General features: G+C 39.0%; 2 protein-coding genes across 3 annotated transcripts in view; both read right to left on the bottom strand.

The window, feature by feature from the left end:
• Positions 1 to 7,425: 7,425 nt before the first annotated feature.
• LOC106919988 (endothelin-2) lies at positions 7,426 to 14,517 on the bottom strand. The gene is made up of 5 exons (XM_014990704.2): positions 14,300 to 14,517; positions 11,718 to 11,874; positions 9,392 to 9,505; positions 8,210 to 8,263; positions 7,426 to 8,094 (listed from the first exon to the last, which is right to left on the bottom strand). Exons 1-5 carry the CDS (start codon positions 14,355 to 14,357, stop codon positions 8,007 to 8,009), a joined length of 471 nt encoding a protein of 156 aa, XP_014846190.2. The 5' UTR covers positions 14,358 to 14,517; the 3' UTR covers positions 7,426 to 8,006.
• Positions 14,518 to 19,969: 5,452 nt separating this feature from the next.
• Positions 19,970 to 22,490, bottom strand: part of hivep3b (HIVEP zinc finger 3b) — a 49,173-nt gene continuing 46,652 nt past the window's right edge. For both annotated transcript variants that reach the window (XM_014990716.2, XM_014990715.2), the window contains one exon: positions 19,970 to 21,744. In XM_014990716.2, coding sequence (XP_014846202.2) covers positions 21,091 to 21,744 — 654 coding nt within the window. In that variant the 3' untranslated portion in view covers positions 19,970 to 21,090. The remainder of the gene's footprint in view (positions 21,745 to 22,490) is intronic.

Raw genomic sequence — 22,490 nt, 5'->3', positions numbered from 1 at the left:
AGATGGATAGATATTTTAAACATGAGTCAAAGAAAATCTGTATCTATAAAAAAGAAAACCCACAATCACAAATAATTTGTCTCCTGAGGAATCTCAAGGCTAATCCAAAAACTTTGACTGATTGTCTGCTTTTAAGCATTTTTTGCAGTTTAATTCATTACTAAAAACAAAGTGCCAGCCTTGTTTTTTTTTTTTTTTTGTTGTTGTTTTTGTTTTGTTTTTTGACAAACCTCATATGTGAAAATACTTAAATAAAGCCATCTAATTTCACAGGACAATAATGTCTAAAAATTGTGAAAACAAAAGACAAAAACAATCAAACAAAAATAATCATATCTTTAATATGAACCCATCTATTCAGCAGTTTTCAACAAAATCATATTTATTTTAAGGGGATTGCTTCCAACCCAGTGAATTTGTTAAAAACTATTTTGTTTTCACATGATCTTTTCCTCTCCAGTAAATCATCTGTGTAGCTCAGTTGGCTTTTTATTCACTTTTCAGTGTAAGGTTATGTGTCTGCAATAAAAGATTAATCTAAAACCATCCTTTTTAAATTTTTACTTTTATTTTTACTGTATGTGTACAACATTCCTGCATTCCAGGTTATCAAACGTTGCATAATAAAGATCTTCCCTTGATTTTTTAGTTGTTATTGATGAAGTCATGGTGAGCTTTTCTTGTTTCCATTTGTTTGCATCATCCTCACACTCTGTCATTTCTCCTGCAGTCAGATTGAGGCTGTTCTCTCACCACCTGCAGAACATTCTCACTCTTCTCTGCACTTAGCACGAGCTTATCTTGTCTCTCCGTTATCTTGTTTACTGTTTAGTGGACTTTCAGATAACCTGAATTATACAAGAAAGCTTGCAAAACTCTTTTTACAGCCTTCACTTGTTTTTTAGCAATGCAACTGGGAAGATGCTGACTGCTGTTAGTCTTTCAGGAAGTCTTTAAAAGATGTCTAATCTGCATGTGTGTTATAAGTCAGAACTATCTAAGAAGTCTGAGAGTCTCCTCAAATGTATTGTTTCACACCCGCTGCCTCAATAAATGTTAACTTACAATACAAAAAATATGAATTTGTCTAGAGCAATACAGACAGGGGTTGTAAATATTAATTTAAGCTGCCATGTCTTAACCAAGAGTTAATCTAAGTTATTCCTTTAAATCTGTCCAACAGCATTTTGCTAACTATATTTGTTCAATTTGAGACTATGGTAGCCACACGCCCTCTACTGGTGAACCACCGTATTTTCCAACTCGATGGATTTATCTGAGTCACTTTTTTTCTGCTGATTATCTTCAAAACAGTTTATATCTACAAATATAGAGACAGGTTGAAAAATGACATCTGTGTGGATCTGCACAAAGGACGTATTCATGATTATTTGAAGCCAGGAAAACCTCGAGCACAAGGAAGCATTTGAACCCACGGGGAAAAACCTAAACTAATCAAATCAATTTCTTCTTTGTGACCCTCGTGAATGTTTGACATTAAACATTAAGCAGTAGAAGAATTGAATGCCTTCTGGTTTAATAGTTTATTTCCATGCAGTGTTTGAGGGTAAGATAAGTTGTTAGTTCATAAGTCGCTTGTAGATGTAAAGTACTTTTAATTACTTTTTCTTGTAATCTTTTGAAAAAGTCTTCATCCATATTTCTTTTGTTTTGGTTTCACATTTGCTACCCTTCCACTTATTTTCAGTCCATTTCCTGATTGTTTTCAAGGAAATTTAACTTTTTTTTTTGTTACGTTATTTAAATCTGACCTTATGAATTATTAAACTAAACCAGAGGATGAAACAAATCTTAAATCAGATACCAATCCGTTACCAGCCTGTCTCAAAGATGCCATTTGTTTATAGCTATTTTTTAAATCCAGGAATAATCATTTAAACTAAGGTAAAGTTGAAAACACCACTTTAACATCAATACGGTGGTTCCCGAATAGATTGTTGTGCTGGAAGGTTTAGGAAGTGACTTTTAGATGCAGATACTGATTAGATTTTGTGAAGCATTCATGTTTGTTTGTACTATTGCACAGTACATCATCAACTGAATCCAGTGTGATAGGGTGCTAATGGCTGTTTTCATGAGGCCAGGTCAAAGGTGAAAGAGGTGCCGAGGCATGACCTCAAACAGGTCGTTCCGATTTAAAAGCCCTTCAATGTTGCTGAATTAAAACGACGTTGCAAAGAGTCGGACAAAGTTCCTGCACAGTGACGCAAAAGACGATGGCAGCTGTTGTTGCCATGGGTGGAGCAACTAGTTAATAGGTTTGTTATCAAATTCCATTAGATTAAATCTCACCCAGTTTCCGCTTACCACGAGCGTTATGGGTTTCCAGACTGATCATTACCAGAACTGTCACAATCTGAGTGCAAATTGTCAGAGAATAGAAATCCATGAACCTGGTGGATAAACCTGATATTTTAGAAGCTTATCTTACTCCAAAAGGTGTCGGGAATGATAAAGAGCAATTTCAGTGCATAACTGGCAGTAAACATTGAAACAATACCAAGCTGGAAATGGGTAGATGACCCACTGTGTTATTGTACAATTTCATCTTCATTTCCTTCTTTTTTAATTGTGACTTTTTCTCTTTTAATGAGTAAAGCAGGAAAAGTCATGTTTTATCACGGCTTTGCTTGGTTTGTTTAGTTTCCTGGTGCTGAGTGCCTTTGTCCGTTTCTGTGCACCAATTCCTGCTCAGCTTTCCCACTTCCAAGATGCTAATGTATTCGGCAGTGGGGATGGTGGTAGGAGTCCGTCCCACAGTCGGTGGGTTGCCGGACCGCTCTACCTGCGTCTGTAGCGTATGAACGTGTTCAAGCCATTTACCATCGACCATCCAGCTCATCCAGGAAATCACTGTCACCCAATCACTGTAATGTAAACTCCTGGTTTTCTCTCAGTTTCTGGTCAGAATCTCCTGTCTGCTCTTATCCACCAACATCCTTCCCAAACCGCTGGACTTTCTTTCATTTCTTTCGGTAATAATCTTCTTCTTCTTCGGCTGTTCCTGCAGCTTAATGCTTTTAAAGCAAGAACTATAAAACAGCATACATCTTTGCAGTGTACTGATACACTGCAACCTAAATAAAGTGAGCATGTTAAAAGGATAATACAGGTATACTAATTCCTCTGTTAGAGTACAGAATCATTATGTTTCCTAATCAGTTTCATAATCTATCAAAATTCGGTCTCAAGGAGAATTTTTTTTTTCTTCCTTTCAGTAATATTTGTCGCAAATTTAAAGACAAGAATTGATTTCTCTATATTTTTAAAAGAGTCAATTAGCACCAATTTAGGGTAAACTGTATGCGGATAAGGGTTGCAATTCAGAGTTTAGCACAATCACTATTTAAAGTTCTGAGTAATTTCATGAGAATGCACTAGAATGGATTATTTTAGTGTTCTGAATTTCCAAATTAGCAAAGCAAAATCATTCCCTGTGGATGAACTTTTCCATATACTGACAGGTATTTAGACAGGCTGCTTTCTACCACAACACATTGAGGTTTTCAGAACATAAATATCAAGTCTGGACCTCTATCTACGCAGGTTAAGATTTCACTACGATTAAATTTAACACGCCCAGAAGAACTCTTTAGAAGTGATCTGAAGAAAGTAATGTTTGTACCTAAAAGATCAAATCTAACGAATTTGTGTACAAGAGCTGAAATGAAAAGCACAACATGCTAACATCTCTGCTGTGTTGCAGATAATCAGAAACATTGATGGTGCAGTGCCTTCTTGTAAGTGTGAAAAACCCAAGAGGTTTTTCTGGCCTGAGTGGCTTCAGTTTTATTTTGGATGTTTAGTTTCTGTTAATTTAGTCGGAAATGTCTGTTTTTACAACGGTAGTCTACACGGCCGTATTTATTCGTATTATATAACAACCAGGCCACCGATTGTAATCTGAAACATGACGTTGCTGTAAACAGTTGATAGAATATGTAGAAATTCATGTAATCTGCAATATCTGAATTAGGATCCTATGCTCTGTTTATCTGGAAACCTTTATCAGCTGACTCTGTGAACTCTGGTATCTCAAAGTAAAACAGATAAGGGGAACATAAATCGATGAACAAAAATTTCCCTGGCTCCGCCACAGGCACAAGATCTCAGAGTAACAATCTGATGTTAATACTGAAATATAATGTGCAGCATTTTAGAACCGTTCTGTTATTAACTATGTTGAGCTTTGTACAATCTCACCCATTCAACATGAACTGTTAACTTGTTTCAGCAAGAAAACTACAAAACAAATCAAGTTACTTATTTACAGTAATATACAAACATGGCGATCACAATGTTTTAATTGTTAATTGGTGCAGCGGGAAGGACTTTAACACACGCTTGCACACTCTAAAACCTTTTGCACAAGACCTCAGTGATGGAAGTAACTCTTTTATTCCACCAATGATGATCCTGAAACTATGTTTGATTATTTCTGCTATGTTTTCTAAGACCAGCATATTTTGTAAAGTATGCAATCAATCAGAGCTTCCTGACTAACAAAGGAATTGTCCCTTTCAGATTGATTGTTGAAAGAGTCCAAACAGACCAGTTTTATTTCCTTAGTCTGATACAAGATCTGAGCCATGTTTTTCCTTCCAGGTCTGCCTCATATTTACTTCCTCTGACCAGCTTTCCGATCCCTGCCAAAGAAACACGTTCCCACTGCATGACGCTGCCACCACCATGTTGTGTTATGAGGATGGGGTTCATTGTGATGTACGATATTAATTTCGATGCCAGAGCGTTTTGTGCTACGTGTGTCCTCCGTACAGCATATAGCAAACTTTAATAAAGGTCGTATTATAACGGCTTTCTTTTGAAAACACTTCCTTCCTTTGTGGGGGTGCAACATTCCTACAACTTTATTCTTGACCTGTGACAAATGTTTTAAAAATAGCACAAATGAATGGGTGTCAATACTTTAACAAGTATGCAACAAACACTCTGACAAGGCGATGTAAATGTTTTTATTTTATTTTGACACATTTGTGCTTTCAAATTATTCCAAATCTTCCTAAAGACTTTTTGGTAACACTTTATTTGAAGGGGGTTGAATAAGACTGTCATGACACTGTCATAAACATGACATAACACCTGTCATGAACATGAATAAGCCTCCATGAATATTTATGACTGCTGTCATAAAGCATCATTTGGTAAATTATGACACTTTTAATACAAAGTTGACATTATTCAAAATGTCTTTGTTATGACAACTTGGCATTAACCAGGAAATCATTACTGATATAAATTTGTTATAAAAGTATTACTGATTGCACTTTAAAAATTAGGTAACTTTATGTTATTAAAGGTAAAGTTTAAACAGTAATGATTTCTTGGTTAATGTCAAGTTGTCATAACAAAGACATTTTGAATAATGTCAACTTTGTATTAAAAGTGTCATAATTTACCGAATGACACTTTATGACAACAGTCATAAATATTCATGAAGGCTTATTCATGTTCATGACAGATGTTATGTCATGTTTATGAAAGTGTCATGACAGTCTTATTCAACCCCCTTCAAATAAAGTGTTACCGACTTTTTAAAGGAGCTCATTTACAAGGTAAATCTTTTGACGCAAACAGGAGGCTATTTTAAGAGAGGGAACACATTGTCACCCTCTGTGATCAATGCCTGCTGGCTGTCACTTCAATAAAAGCCTTCTGAGAACATGTGAAGGCGGCGCACTAAAAGCATTTAGGAAATGTTCACCAGTCACTTTGGGCTGTTTCTCTTGTGGCGAGGCCTTTGCAAACTGCAGAATTCGCTCAACTCTCGAAACTGCATTACTGCTCTCAATGTAAATAAATCTGAATATGCACATTCAATATGAACGTTGTTTGTATGTGCATGCACAAACAATGTTTTTGTTAGCTTCAGGTGCTTGGATGTCTCGGCAGATAAGTTCAACAAGAACATGACGTCTTTTCATTTTTGGTGATTTGCAACTGCAGAGAGAAAAGTATCGAAGTGGTGGGGAAAACGTTCTACCCTTCAGCCTGCCTGCTCTTGCAGTCCCTCACTTTGAGGTTGTCCCTATGTTTTTACGCAAGGATAAACGTAGGGACTTTTCCTTTAGCAAATCATCAAATGGAAACTGTATTTTCACTTTTACACAGGCTGATGAAATTTGTTTCACGCTCTAAAACACCAGAGGGACACAACGAAACCCAAACAGAAACAGGCTTCATCTAAATGAGGATAACCTCATAACCCAAATAATCCGTTTACAGCTTCATGTGAACGACATTTCAGAAACATAGGACAAATCCTGCATTGACTGATGTGATTGTCTTTTCTAATTTAAATCATTGGTGTAATGAAAACCCCCAGGCGGTGTCAGCAGAAGCAGCTGAAGCAAGAGACAGCTCCCACCTGTTCCTGCAACTTTAAAGGGTTTTTCTGTGTCGCTGCTGTGCCAGCACCATGGACAGAGTTTGGCTCCTGAGGCTTGTGTTTCGTCACTTTGGATAATCATTTATTTATTTTTTTTAAAGATGTGCTTATCTCCTTCAACCTCATAACACATTTTACAACACAATCAGTTCTTCTGATAGTGTTATCAGTATGACTGGCTCTTGGCAACTGAGAGGAAAAAAAAGAAAGAAAAGAAAAAGAAAACCACAACAAACAGCGTGAACCTACCAGTTACCACAGAAAGACTTCCCTCAACGCCGTCGTCTCAGGATGACGAACCAGTGATGCAGAGCGTTGTCATGGCCGCTTAAAGCATTGCGAAGCACAGTCTGCGTGCGAACACTCTAATTGTTTTCTGCGCTGAAAGCAGCCAGCCTGTGGCTTTGTTCAGGCCTGTCAGGGAAGCATGGATGGCTGCAGGGGGTCTCTACAAAGAAGAGCCCAAGTATGTAAAGAATGACCTGAAATGCAGTCAAGCAAGGCAAACTGCTTCTTAAAAATAGATGCACTTTAACAGTCAGCTGCTGTTGTTTGTCTTTGCAGCCTGATTAGTCAGAAAACCCCCCCCAAGAAAAACAAAACGTCTCGGTTCATGACGGCTGTTTTTGTTTTGAGCCGACCTCCGTCGGCCTCGCTTGCATATTCAGGTACACCAGCGCTGTGTGCAGTGGCAAGCAATCAAGGAAAAACGCAGGGTGACAGGGTATTTCTGTGCTTCCCCGACTTATAAATCGCAGCATTCTTTCCACAGATCCCTGTGATAACACGGCCCTGAGTAGCAGGTAAGCTCATTACTGATGTGAAGCGGTAAATTCCTGAGCCATTCACCCATGCAAGGTCTCCTTTTGAACCCAGAAAAGTGTTTGCTTGACACACAATTGAGTCACACATGTTCCTCTAATGGGATTTTGTGTTCCTTTGAGTTTCTCCTCTCATGAGTTACTTTATTTACTTTGGCACAGAAAACAAAATTGTAGTTCTTTTGTGCGTGTGTCTAACCTTGTTTTTATTGACGCTTTACAGATATAAGTTTGATTTACCAAAACAAACAAGAATAAATTCCCTTAAGCAATCAGTCATATGATAAAGGCTAATTCATACTGACATATTATATTCAATCAATCAATCAGTTTATTCATCCGATTTAACAGATTTTAATCTTTAAATTGTATAAAATAAATTGGTTACATTGAACTAAAACAAACAAAAATCCATGCATGTCCCATATTTCCATGCTTGTATTCGAACTTGCGTTCTCCTTCTTAGGGCCTGTGACTCAGTCGCTTCAGTTCCCTCATTCGGAGTTAAAAATAACCCGGTTGCATCTCCACCTCTGATGATCCTCCACTTCTGTTTCCGACGCGTACCTGTAGACCTCGGGCACGTTCTTCCAGCCTTCGATTCGCAGGCACAAACAGAACAACACGTGGCCTTCCCGGATCGAACTCATCCCTTAGCGACCTCTCTGCTGGAGGAGTGGAATTTGTTCAGGTGCTCGCTTTCTGCTCCCTCTTTCTTCCTCTTGCGCTCTCACTGCTTCTGCAGCTTCCCCCATTCATCACGCGTTCTCCCTCTTAGCCTGGGACGACTGTTCTCCGCCTGCGCGCCCCGTGTCTACTTCCCGCTTCGAGTTATTGGCTGCCGTTCTGAAAGAGAGGAGAGGAGAGATCAGAGAGTCAAACGGTGATAAGTCCAGGGGAGGAGGGGGGAAAAAGATGTCGCTTCTTTGGGGGTTTTTTATCGATGGTTTCTCAATCTCACCTCATGATGTGGAGCATGTCAAGCTGAGGTTTCTTCTCAGACCGGATCTCATTACTGCAGACAAGGAAACGAAAATGTCAGCCAAGCACAAACTGCAATTCTCCCCTCTTTACAGGTCGACTAACGGTCCAGTCATCTGGTCAAAACTGCATCACTTCTGAGTTTTAAAACATCAATGTATCACAATTCATCTGCCCCGCATACAGTGCCTAACAAAGTCTATCACACACATTGAACTTTGGCATGTTGTGTGGTCAAGCTGGCATCACTTAAGGAAGCAGTCAAGAAGTCCCTATTGACTCTGAAGGAGCTGCAGAAATCCACGGCTCAGGTGGAAGAATCAGTTGCCTGGACAACGACTCTCTCCAGACTCCATAAATCTTTCCTTTACAGGAGAAGATGTAAAGGAGAAGATTAAACTCTTTGGTTTACGGTGACAATGTTATGTTTGTGGAATGAAAACTAACGCTGCACCTCGCTCTGAAAGTGAGGCAGCATCATGACATAGAGATTCTTGTCTTCAGCCAAGACAGGGAAGCAGGTCAGAGCCGATTTGACGACCGATGGAGGTAAATACAAAGGAAGCCAGGAAGAAAACCTGGAAAAGGCTTGAGACTCAGCCAGGGCAATCACTTTTCAGCAACTCATGGACGCCTGATACACCTTAAAGGTTTTCAAAAACATGTTGCATCATTTTCTACCTGGTGCTGTTCTATCATGTAAGATCCCAATAAAGCACATTGAAGTTTGTGGCTGCAACACGAAACCCCCCCCGCCCCACCAAAAAAAAAACAATCTGTAAATGTTTAAATGTTGGAAGAACCTTTGCAAAGGCCCTGCATGACTCTGCTCGCTGTCTCCATGGTTTCAAGGTGCGTACAGTACAGTACAGTCATTTCTGGGGAATGCGACTAAAGGTTTCAGAGCCTCCCACACACGAGCTTCCTCGGGGCAAATCCAGATCAACCTTTTGCAGACTCTGAGTCTGCACCCAGTCCTTCAGGCCTGAGCGGGACTGTTTTGATGCTCACACCTGTAGACACGTAGAACGCGTGAGGCACTTTTTGGCTAAATATAGCACCAGCTTCTGTTTGCACCCTGCCACTCCCTGTCCTCCTTTCTGCTCACTACATGTGCAGTCTGTTTCCTTCCAGCTGATGAGTGGATGGAGACCCGACTCACCGGAAATGGCAGAAATCGGTGCAGGTCTTGTCGTCGAGCCGGGCACAGGAGCAGCGCCCGGCGGACCTTTTGCGCCGCAGCAAGCCTCCGCCTAGGCCATAAATCGTTGTCTTACTGCGGATTGAAAGACAAGCCGGGTCACATAAACATTCTGCAGACTTTGTTCTCTGTTACTTTGCAGCTGCCTTGTTTAATGGTCCAGCAATAATGATAGGAGGGTCAGTCTGAGGTTTCTAGGCTCAGAGTTGGAAGCACTAGACCAGTGTTGTGTTCAAGACCACCCAACCCGAGACCAAGACAAGACCAAGACCAGAGTGTATCGAGACCGAGACAAGACCAAGACTTTTGGGGTCCGAGACCAAGTCAAGACCAAGACCGAGGGGAGTCGAGACCGAGTCAAGACCAAGACCAGCGGCCCGCGCTACATGACACAATAAAATGTAAAATATGATCGAAATTGCTTCTCAAAATAATCTGAAAGATCCATATTACCATAAAACACCTAGATATTAAATACTTAATACATTTTACCAATATTAAATATTCCATTTATGTGCTAAAAAGTGTGGTCTCGTGCCATCCCTAAAAACATAACGCCCTGGATATTTGCCCATATTGCTCATATAAGAAGCCACCACTGTCTGCACCATTAAACATAGCAATTGAGGCAATGCCCTGACGGTAAATAACGCTCACCTACGAACACTGACCAAGGAGCAACAAGCAAGAAGTAACCAAACAGAAGGCGCTCATCGTGACTGTTTTCACTCTCTATCCCAGTACATGAAGCCAGGTAGTCTGACACCATGGCAGACATTACAGCTGCCACTATGAACAAAAACAATCAAAAAGCAATGTGCATGCTCTGCGTGCTCTTTGGTTCTTGTGTTTTAGTTATTTGTTAATTTAAATATCAACATACATAATAAAATAAAATAATGATGCAGTGTGTACACAGAGCATTACAAGAACAAAGAACGGGTGTTCTGTCAGGTCAGATCGTCATACGCTTAGCACAAACTCACGGTGTTCTGTCAGATCAGCATACGTTGTCAGATAGTCGTACGCTTAGCTCAGACATGCATACGCTGTCATTACCATATGATTTTATTTAATCAGCAACATAGAATCATGACGTAGATCGTCATACACTTTGTTATTAACAGTTGTATGGCATCCTGACTTAGCGGTTAAGTGAGTTTTACACGGGCGCGTGTTGTAGCTGACTCCAGCTGCAGCCAGACCCTGCTTTAAATACACTTTGAAACCATGACAACACATGTATATCTATATAGTTATCATTGAAAACAATTTAATGACTTATGTTCATCATAACTTGCTGCGTATGGTGAACTGACAACTCCTCTGACCGTCGAATTTCTTAATGCTTACTGCATGTATGCTATCCTGACAGCGTATGGCTATCTGATAGAACAACGACTCTCAGTGAGTGACACTCCAGTCCTATCTAATAAGTAAAGAGCCGTGGAGAAGAATCGACTGTTTCTGAATGTCACCTCACTATATTGCAGACTTTTGGACATAGCGTTGTCCCATATATGCGACAAGTCAGTCAACACCTCCGCACAATAATTCAGCACAGTGAGTGATAACATTTTTCATCACAATGCTTATGTGTCTCTGTACAGCTAGCTTTGATAACATCACGTTAACGGAGCTTACCTTCTTTGAGCTACTTTTCTAAGTGACGAAAAAAGTTAGACGTCTGTGAAAGCGAAGCGCTGCTGAGTTAGCTGTGGCCATCGGATTTCTTACTATTTATGCAGCGCTACTATATTACTGACGATTAGACAAACATTTTCTGCCGCTGAGAGGAAACCACTGCGCATGTCATGGAGTGCCGCGCGCGAGTGAAAGGTGGGGAGGGGAGGAGGAGGGAGAGTGAAAGGTGGGGAGGGTGGGGGGAGTAACAGAAACACGTAGTTGCTTGGATTTTAATCGGTGCATTTTGCATCCACTGAAAAGAAAGATGTTAACAAATAAAGTGGACAGAATGCTGTACGTTTAGTGATATTTTCACAGTTGCGGTCTTGACTGGTCTTGAAATAAAATGCCGAGTCCTCAGCGCCCGAGACCGAGACAAGACCGAGACCAAATGCGGTCGAGTCCGAGACGAGACCGAGACCATCAAAAAATGGTCTTAAGACCGGTCTTAAGACCAAGACCAACTTCGAGTACCACAACACTGCACTAGACTGTTTTGGTATTGAATCCAAGCAGTTCAGGGCGTTGTTATGAGTCTTTGGAAGTCTAGATTAAAAAAACAAAACTGCTGTGTCTACTGAATGTGTCCTCTGTCGCCCACCTGGGTGTGTTGACCCAGATGATGTCCAGGTGACAGAAGTAGTGGCACTCGGTGTCCAGCAGCTCGCTGCAGGAGCAGCGCTTGGTCCTCACCCGGTGAGTCCGCACGCCGTTGACGGCTTCTGGTTCTGCCTGTTTCACCACCGGGAGACCCAAACCTGAAGAGTTCAGACGAAACCACAGCAAACACAGCTATAAGATCATTCACATTTCACTGCAGGGTAGTTTTATTACATTTTATTTTGAGTTATTTTACCATAAACGTTCAATGGATTAGAGCTTTTTTTTTTTTTTCTTTCTTTCTCTAAATATTGCAGTGAACCACTTTGTGAAAAAGAATATTAACATTTTTGCCTCGAGTTCAATTTTAGAAATGCACTGGGAACTGAAAAAAATGTTTAAACAAAAATCAGATTAAAAAGTATGAATTTCATAAAAAGTAGAAATGAGCTGAGATTGAAACATGTCAACATTTAAAATCAAAAAACCTGTTAAGGTGTTATTTTGATTGTTTATTCTGTGGCATGTGTTTCAGATTCTTTATGACGTTGTTATTTAAAAGTCATATTTTGAGACGACATTTCTCATGTTTTGAGCTATAAAGCTTTTACTGTAAAAGGTGTGGTGGAAAGAAGATGAGTTTGCAAAAATGAAAAAAAAAAGTGCTGCGTCATGATATCACAATGTCTTGTGAGTGCTTTAAAATGTGACTGTTTTTAGCAGTGTTTTTAGCATACCAAAAATACATGTTTTGAATTTTTCTTTTCAATTAAGCTTGCTCTAAAAAAAATCTGGTTTGGGAAAATTGCTTTTTTGGAAAATCAAAAGAGCAGCTGCAAATGAACATCAACACATCTACAGGTGCTGGTCATAAAATTAGAATATTGTGATAAAGTTCATTATTTTCCATAATGTCATGATAAAAATTAAATTGTCATATATTTTAGATTCATTGCACACCAACTGAAATATTTCAGGTCTTTTATTGTTTTAATTTTGATGATTTTGGCAAACAGCTCATGAAAACCCAAAATCCCTGTCTCAAAAAATTAGAATATTATGAAAAGGTTCTCTGAACGAGCAATAAAAATAATCATCTGAATCAACAAAGTAACTCTAAACACCTGAAAAAGATTCCTGAGGCCTTTAAAAACTCCCAGCCTGGTTCATTACTCAAAACCGCAGTCATGGGTCAGACTGCTGACCTGACTGCTGTCCAGAAGGCCATCACTGACATCCTCAAGCAAGAGGGTGAGAAACAGAAAGAAATTTCTGAACGAATCGGCTGTTTGCAGAGTGTTATATCAAGGCACCTCAGTGGGAAGTCAGTAGGAAGGAAAAAGTGTGGCAGAAAACGCTGCACAACGAGAAGAGGTGACCGGACCCTGAGGAAGATTGTGGAGAAGGGCCGATTCCAGACCAAATTAAATTTTCATCTCCATAAAACTTTTCAGCAGATGGAAGCATGAAGTGCTCCAAAATCTTCTGATAGCTGCTGCATTGATCCTGCCCTTGATAAAACCCAGTGGACCAACACCAGCAGCTGACATGGCACCCAGACCATCACTGACTGTGGGTACTTGACACTGGACTTCTGGCATTTTGGCATTTCCTTCTCCCCAGTCTTCCTCCAGAGTCTGGCACTTTGATTTCCGAATGACATGCAAAGTTTGCTTTCATCCGAAAAAAGTACTTTGGACCACTGAACAACAGTGGTCCAAAGTGCTGCTTCTCTGTAGCCCAGGTCAGGCGCTTCTGCCGCTGTTTCTGGTTCAAAAGTGGCTTGACCTTTGACCTGGGGAATGCGGCACCTGTAGCCCATTTCCTGCACACGCCTGTGCACGGTGGCTCTGGATGTTTCTACTCCAGACTCAGTCCACTGCTTCCCCCAAGGTCTGGAATCGGCCCTTCTCCACAATCTTCCTCAGGGTCCGGTCACCTCTTCTCGTTGTGCAGCGTTTTCTGCCACACTTTTTCCTTCCTACTGACTTCCCACTGAGGTGCCTTGATATAACACTCTGCAAACAGCCGATTTGTTCAGAAATTTCTTTCCGTTTCTCACCCTCTTGCTTGAGGATGTCAGTGATGGCCTTCTGGACAGCAGTCAGGTCAGCAGTCTGACCCATGATTGCGGTTTTGAGTAATGAACCAGGCTGGGAGTTTTTAAAGGCCTCAGGAATCTTTTTCAGGTGTTTAGAGTTACTTTGTTGATTCAGATGATTATTTTTATTGCTCGTTCAGAGAACCTTTTCATAATATTCTAATTTTTTGAGACAGGGATTTTGGGTTTTCATGAGCTGTTTGCCAAAATCATCAAAATTAAAACAATAAAAGACCTGAAATATTTCAGTTGGTGTGCAATGAATCTAAAATATATGACAATTTAATTTTTATCATGACATTATGGAAAATAATGAACTTTATCACAATATTCTAATTTTATGACCAGCACCTGTATATTGTTAGCAGGACTACGATTGATACGATTTCATGCAAAATTTATACCAAAACTTCATTATAATATTTTCTAAATGAAACCATGCTTTGAATATAAAATGGAAGAAGAAGAAGAAGAAAACTTACCGTCCTGAACCGAGGCCCACAGAGTGACCAGAAGGAGAAGGCTGCTGTGAGTGGGCATGGCTGATGCGTTGTGGATGAGCCTCTGCAGGGAGAAACTACTGTCTGCTCACTTGCTGCTGCTGCTGCTGCTGCTGCTCTGCTCTGCTTGTTTTACTGCTGCTGTCTGAACTTTATACCTTTGTGACGTGACAACACAAGCTCCCCGCCCCCTCCTCCTATGGCGCCCACATTCGACCCCTGGGCATTCAAACCTGCATCACATTCCAGGAATGTCTGCGGCTTTGAAGCCTCTGAGTGGTACAGATAAATATCAGCTGTCCAGTGACATTTACGACTGTAGGCGGGTTCTGACTGAGGAATTATCTTGGCAGAGGAATAATGGGGAAATTAACATGAGATGATATGATCCCAAAACCACGTGGCGGCACCGTGGCCAATGGAAGCACGTGGAGGAAGAGATTGGAGGAAAGAAGCAGGACGTTTTGTAACAGAAAAACGTCAAATTAGTTTTTTTAGGTTTTTTTTTCTGAGGACAAGATTCTGAAGAAATAATTTCTAATGAGGTTCATATTACGCAAACATTTAGGTTTAAAAACAATTAAAATATGTGTGGTTGCTTCAGGTACGATTTACACATATTTATCTTATTAAAGTTTGCTCATTATATGTTGCTGCTGCAGTTGTATTTAATTTAAGCGCTTTTTTTTGGCATAATTTAAATAAATGTTATTTTTGTAAACAACATCAACTTGACATTGCTGGGGAGCATTACACAAGCTAAAGCAATAATAAATCTAACAAATGTTTAACTATTTTCTAAATCACCTCCTTTGATAAAAACTGATTTCGTGATGATTTAACACCTAAATAAAATGCTTCATAAAGGTGTTTTCACTCTTAAAGTTTCTTCTGTTTTTGTCTTTTCATCAGTTTCAGATTATCGGATGTTTTATGTTTGTTTCTTTGTTTTATCAGACAAAGATAATCTGAAGAAATGTGAATAAGTATTTCCAAATTAAGATTTCACTGATTAAACAACAACAACAACAACAACAACAACAACAAAACCACTTTCCAAACCAACTGCAGCCTGTGTGAGAAGATAGTTAATCAAGTATTGGTGATTACAGGGAATAAGTCTTACATAACTGTGCAGAAAATTTCCTTTACTCTAGAAAAGATTGTTTTAGTTTGGAAACAGTGAGAATTGGGGAGGCCACACCAAAACCTTTGTTTTGATTTTTTATTTCTTGGTTTTTTTTTTTTTTTAATAGAGTGTAAAATGCATGCTTCAGTCAATGAAGGGAAATTATATAAGCCTTGGAACAGTAACTTGGCTCCATATAAAAAAAACAAAAAAACATTACTACCATGTTTGGGTTTAGCGAAAATGTTACTAATTTTTTTGAAGTTTGTGAAAGTTTTTAACCAGATGTAGCAGAATGCACAGTCCAGACATTTCCACTGTTTAAACAGTGGAAATGTCTGGACTGTGTGTGCATTTGTTGGTCAACAATAATTTTTGCCTTTAAAACCGTTTTTCCCAGTCTGTCTCTTAATGTTAAATCATTAACACTGACTTCAAGGCAAGATAGGCCTGCAGTGCTTTAGATGTTGTTCTTTTTTTCCTTTTTCTTTTAAATATAATCTCATTTATAAATGGTTCATCCACTCAGATTATTTTTGATTGGTTGGACATTTCCTGATTGTTCCTCATTGTCTTTATTTGTGAATAATTGTTCTCACTGTGATTTATTTGAGTTTCAATTCCCTTTTTGAAGTTTGTTTTAAAAGTCTTTCACTCTACTTCATGTTGCCAGATTTTACAGGTCTGCTAGCAGGAAGAACTGGGTGTGGCAAAGGAATTATAATTCAGTTTTACAACAAATGTAGTGAATCGACAAAGACGGGCTCCGTTTCCATTAATAAGTCAAATCATTGAAAAGATCTTTCACTGATACAAGAAAAAAAAACTATTTGATGATTTGAGACGCAACAACAAAAGTAAAACAAGAAGAAATCTGTAAGCAGCGTTGCATAAAGATCCCTTCAGGAATGAGATCTAATGATGGAACTTTAAGCACGTCAGTAATCCTGACAAAATTTTTATTTCTTCCTTTTCCTTTTCATTAAAATAAGATATTTTTTATGGGAACAAATTGACAACAACAAAGCATTTTTTTTTATCGTTAATGTCAGTGTTTTCATGATTGCGTTATTGCCTATTTTGTCACATAAAATTATATTTTACCTCTCTCAAGGAAATAATCGAGATGATGTAACTTATTCTTAAAAATGTTATTGATCAGTCTATTCCAAGCATATCACCTGCTTATTACACTGAAAAGATGAATATGTCTAAATATTCTAACTTCATGGGCAACAATTAGCTCATCAATTTGAAACAGAGAAAATGAAGAAGAGGTAATGCCTGTCAATTAGAAAAGTCCAAATCTCAATATAACAGGTGATTTAACTACATTTACCCAACCCAGTCCCTCCGTCCACAGTAGACGGTGACATACAAGACGACTAATCCCAGCAGGGATCAGGGATCCTGGTCGTGTCCCACACGTGACCTGCTGAGACAGTTCAGCCATGGCATGTTCACGCTGATAGGCAAATACCAGCCCTCACACACGGAAACACAGGGAATAAATGTACAGATGTGACGTGCAGATACATCCACAATGATACTCTTTTCCCCAAAAGATTAGCACATGGGTTTTCCTGAGGAGAATGGGTGAAGAGTTGAACTTGTAACCCGAAGCAGAGTGAATTTCTTTTCTGTGAGGAAGAGACAAAATGTTTAATGAAACCTTTTAGCAGAGCTAATGAGAGACGTAGCCGCATTAGTGGCTCAGGAGAGATACAGTTCAGAGGAGAACCACAAGTATAATCTGTAGGAATGATGTGGTTAATGGCACCAGCAGCTCTTCCAATGGCAATGTGCAGGAAATAAACGACGGCAAACAGAAAAACAAGGCCAAAATAATCAGTCATAGTAGAGGAGAATGCTAGCAGCATTTTACACGTCGAAACGCAGAAACACTTCAGAGGAAAAAGCTGCAAATACTAAGTGACCAGTGAAGCAGTTGGTTACTATGGAGAATCTGAGCATATATACTGATGGAGAGACATGGCTGACCGAAGACTGAGAGAATGAGAGCATCAATAGATGCTGCTATTTGATCCGTCACGTGAAATGGAAGATATTACTTTGTCAAACTTCTGTAGCTAAGTGGAAACAATTTAGTTTTGCTATATATTTCTCACTGCATATGAAATGACAATTTAATGACTTGTTGCTTGTTAAAACCCTTCTATGTAATTCTAAATTCTGATAAAAAAAAAAAAAAAATAGCATAAACCTCATTTTTGTCTATCAAATGCTAAAATGTTTGGTATTTTTAAATGAATTTAAAAAAAAAGATTAAAAATAACCATTTATAACATTCTGGTAGCTGCTAACACATACTCAAGTGTTTTATTGTGAAGCAAAAAGGAACATCTATTTTTGTGTTTCTAGAATGTAAAACATTTCCACTCATTCGTTGTCTAAAGAAAGCTGTAGATTGCTTTATGGTGGCAGAATAAGCAATAAAAAATTATGACTTGTATAATATAAATGTATATTGATACTGGATTTGATCAGCAAAATTTAAAATATCACCATGGCTCTCTTAATCTGAGTCACACTAAACAGCATCAGTAAAGGGTTAAAATATTGAGTTGTTGTTATCTAAGTTGCTTTATAAACCAGTAATAAACAGTTGAATATCATCAACCTCTCATTAACTCACCCTCTCGGCTGTGTGACCTTTGCACTGTACTTTTGTTTGGATGACCTGATCGGTCATCAGATCATCTTTTGACCTCTCATCAATAAACTTAAATAAGGTGCCTGTGCAAGCTTTTCATAACCTCTGCCCTACTGCGCTGCTAAACGCAGTTCCTCGTGACGTAGGCGAATCAGAAGCACTGCGGCTGATGGTTTTGTGTGAAAAGTTAATAGTTAAGTGACTTGCTCAAACTCCTGGGACTCATTTTCGTATCGCTAAACACAATGTGCACACTTGAGTTTGGGTGACTCAGCATGACAAGAGGTACTTTAGGTGTGGCAGTGCTGATGTTCCTCAAGCAGACCCTGTGAATGTGTATCCACAATAAAAACCCGAACTTTGTTGGAACTTATTTACAGAGGGATCCGGCAGCTGACCCACTTGGCCCGGAAACTCTCTGGATTTTTTTAACAGGTTATTTAACCTGGTGTGGGCTCTGATTTGATAAGCTGGTTTTTGGTAATGTATGTGTCACCTGTTTATCTCAGAAATGTAATTAATTAACAATGTGGCTCAGGTGAGTCTGTAATAATGCCTGCTTGCATATGTGCGGTACTAGAGATAAATCTCAGGTTAGAGACATCAGGTCTATATACTGATCCTCATGTTTTACATCAGTCTGTAAACCAGCAAATAGCAACAAAAAAAAAATATATTTGCAGTTCCCCCCACCAAAAAAACCCTCAAATTGAAATAAAAAATTCTTGCTTTTATTTATTGACTACAATATATCTATCATTACTGTAGTTATTGTTTTTAGACTCTCAAATTAGAAGAAAGAGAAATGTGAGTATATAACTTGTCAAAAAAGAAATGATTAATTATTAGCATAGTTGTCAGCCTGAAAGTGTTTTTAATGAGGTTTTAGGGGGAAGGTTTCTGCATCTCCTGGACTTTATTTTCCAGATTTAATTAATGAGCAGAAAATATTATTTTTATCAAAAAGGTTGCGGATCTCTGTCCTATACCCAATTAACCACATTAAATGAACGAGACTTCACATATTATGTGAAGTAGCTAATCAGAAGACGGCTCTCCGAGTACAGACCAATTAGCAGATGGCAGGAAGTTTACTGTGCCAAATCCCGCTTTCTTTTGTCACTCTTAAATATTTCAGATAGACAAATTTTAACTTGCAAAGGATAACAGGAGTCACAACAAATGAAGAAACCTGCTTGGCTAAAAAAAACATATATGACCCTCTGTAAAATTAACTAATTAATCCTATTTTTTTTTTTTTTTGTGGCTTAATTTCCTCCAAAGACCTGAAAAAGCAAAGAAATTGAAGATTAGATTCTGACATCCCTTACATCCATCAGTTAGGAAAGAGTTACAACGCCATGTCCGAAGCTTTGGGAGTGAACCACAATACAATCCTTTAGAACAAAAGGAGAGAACATGAAGTACGTTGAATCTTCTCAGGACAGGTCGATCTACCGAAGGAACTCCAGAGGCACAACGACGACTCAAATGTTGGATCAAAGCAATTTGCAGTTAAACCAGGAGATAAACGTGTTTTCCACACATGACCAGGTTGGTGTGGGTAGCCTTTTGTTTCCACTTATCTTACTGAATCATCGTTTGAAAACTGCTTTTTTTAAAATATATTTTACATTTACTTGAGTTATCTTTAGTCTGATCATAGAATCTGATTTTACTGTACAAACTGAAATGTTTGGGTTTGGCAAAGAGACATAAACAGAAACATACAAAGTGGTAAATCTTTTTTCCACAGCACTCTATACCACATATTCTGTTCTTAAAATCCCCGTGGATTAATAAGTCTAACCATCTAATAAACCACAATTTAGTGAAACAAATTACTACATTGTCCACAGATTGTCTGATCCTTTATTGTGTTTTTGTTTACAACTTTTAAAGTGAAGTTTGCAGCAAAAATGATCAGAGATGTTTGAAATATTCTGCCCAATCTTCTTTCTGTATTTAAACACTTGTGTCTCAAAATTGACTGTGAGAAATAAAAAAAGGCACAATCTCATTGAAGCCCAGTGCATTTTTTTGTTTTGTTTTATTATTGTTATTATTATTATTTTTTATTTTTTTATTTCTTTTTAGCAACTACAAATTTTGCTGTGAAATCTGCAGGGCACTTGATCCTCTGGTACCAGCCAAATTCATTCATATCTCATCTTTACCACCAGTTCAAGTTATAAGAACATGATGAAGTCAAACAGATGTAACAAAAAAGTTTTTCTCCCCACCCCTAATAACAAAAATAAAAATAAGGATCAATGTCATCAAATAAAAATAAATAAGGAGCATTCTCCCTTGTACAGACACATAATCTGAAGCATTCAGTAATAAAAATAAAACGTCAGTGCATTTATTTTGACACGCGTCAGCCGCTCCTTAGGTTCTCCCATGATTTGACTAGTTACCTTGGCGATAAAGCAATGGCCCTCAGAACAAAAAACACCAAATATTAACCCTCCATAGCAACATAAAAAATAATAAAACTGAATTCACAGCCTTCTCTTTGTGTACGTTTACATTTAAAAATAACACAAAAATGGACAGAAAAGGCACAAGAAACTACAATTTGAGTAATACTGAACAACCTAAAAGGAAATTGTCTTTTTTTTTATAATAATGAAATATTTTGGTCATTTACAAATGTATTATAATTTTTTTACGCATATTCAAATAGACATTGAGATTAGCAGTATCTAATTAGATACAGGATATATATATATATATATATTTGTATATATTTATAGAGATTTACAGGAACAATATTTTCACACAGAAAAAGTGCATTTTTATAACAAACCTGAATATTGCCAAAGACCAAACATTTAAGTTAACAATAGTATTGAAATCTGTATATAAAAAAAAACAAAGCAATAATAATAATAATAATAATAAAACAAGACTAGTGTAGCAACCAATAAACCAAAATTGGATGCGAGGTGCATCAAGGTGTCGACACTAAGTGCTCTGTTCTGTTGTGGCCGAGTCTTCTTGACCGTCTCCCTCCGCCGCATCACCGCTTGACGCCGGATCGTCCCGCTCTGGTGCGATTCCTATGGCACGATAAGCTACTGGGGCTGCTGTTCCGAGGCTAGGCGCTCCAGTTTGACTGTCTCTAGCGCCGCCTTCCCTGGTCTCTGTGGCAGACCCGTGGGGGCGGACGGAGCTGTGTGAGCTGCCATATTGCTTTGAGTCTGTGGTCTCCAACTTGAGTTTGGAAAAAGTAAGTTCTGTGCTAGGAGCGTGGTGGCTGGCTCCTGCTGCCTGGTGCTCCGACCCGGCGTCTCCAGGAGTCCTTAGCCCTTGAGTCCTGGGGGTCCCGCCCCAGTATGATTCAAATCGGGACAGCGATGGCCCCTCCAGTGGGGGGGAGGTTGGAGATGAGGGAGTAGTCGGGTGGGACCTCGGTCTGGCCTGTACCATTTGGATCCCACCGATGGGTATCATCAGGCAGGGGACCTTTGCTTGCTGGGAGTGCATGGGCAGATGGCTGAAGATGTTGTCTGTTGCTTGGAGGCCTGGATAAGCCTCGCAGGTGGAGAGACGGAAAGCCGGTGGGAACAAACTCGCTTCTGACAATGTTGGCCTTTCTCCTGCAGCGCCACTTTTCTCCTGCAGGGGGAGCAAACACTTTAATTTTGAACACCAACTCTGACAGAACACAAAGCGCTGCAAAGAGTGAAAAGGAAAAAAAAAAAAAGAATCAGAGATTGATTATTCCCCTGAATAAAAATATAAGTCTAAATATCAGATTATTTTATAACGATACGTTCTGTTTGTGAACCCTTTTAATTCAGACCTATGAATCAGCAAAAAAAGGGGCTACTAAACTCGGGGTATTAATCCATCCTGTGTCTGAAGGCACTACAATTCATAAACTTTTCAACATTTTCTAATGCTACAACCACAAATGTCAGTACATTTTCTTTAAATTTTCATGACGTACCCACACAAAAGCAGTAGATAGAAAACAGTCTATGCATTTTCAAAGCTCTATCATTGAAAATGTGACGTAACTCCTTTTAGAAGCACATTTTACAGCAAGCTGAATCATAATATCTGTGACAAACAAAAGTTTTAACCTTGAGACAGATTTTCAATTTGAACTAGCTCAGGACATTTGCTGGGCCCTTCTGATTCTTGAGCATGGTTTTATCTGAACCAGTCGACTGTAGCTCTGGCTGAATGTTTGTTGTTGTCGTCCTGCTGGAAATCTCAACTCTTTGACAGATTCTAACAGGTTTCTTTTCCAGGATCGCTCGGTTTTTATCTCCATCCATCTTCTGGTCCGATCTGAGCAGATTCACTGTACCAGCTGGAAAAAAAAAAAAAAAGGGCACCCCCACACCATGATTCTG

Source organism: Poecilia mexicana, unplaced genomic scaffold (assembly GCF_051168715.1).
Source record: "Poecilia mexicana isolate PSO_F unplaced genomic scaffold, ASM5116871v1 scaffold_16, whole genome shotgun sequence".
Classification (NCBI taxonomy): Eukaryota; Metazoa; Chordata; class Actinopteri; order Cyprinodontiformes; family Poeciliidae; genus Poecilia; species Poecilia mexicana.
This window is presented reverse-complemented; position numbering and strand designations above follow the sequence as displayed.

Coding starts and splice junctions, on each gene's coding strand:
- LOC106919988 (XM_014990704.2), bottom strand. CDS start 14,357: ATGCCCACTCACAGCAGCCTTCTCCTTCTGGTCACTCTGTGGGCCTCG. Junction 11,875..14,299: donor GTGGGCCTCGGTTCAGGACG/GTAAGTTTTCTT, acceptor TGAACTCTTCAG/GTTTGGGTCTCCCGGTGGTG. Junction 9,506..11,717: donor ATCTGGGTCAACACACCCAG/GTGGGCGACAGA, acceptor TTCAATCCGCAG/TAAGACAACGATTTATGGCC.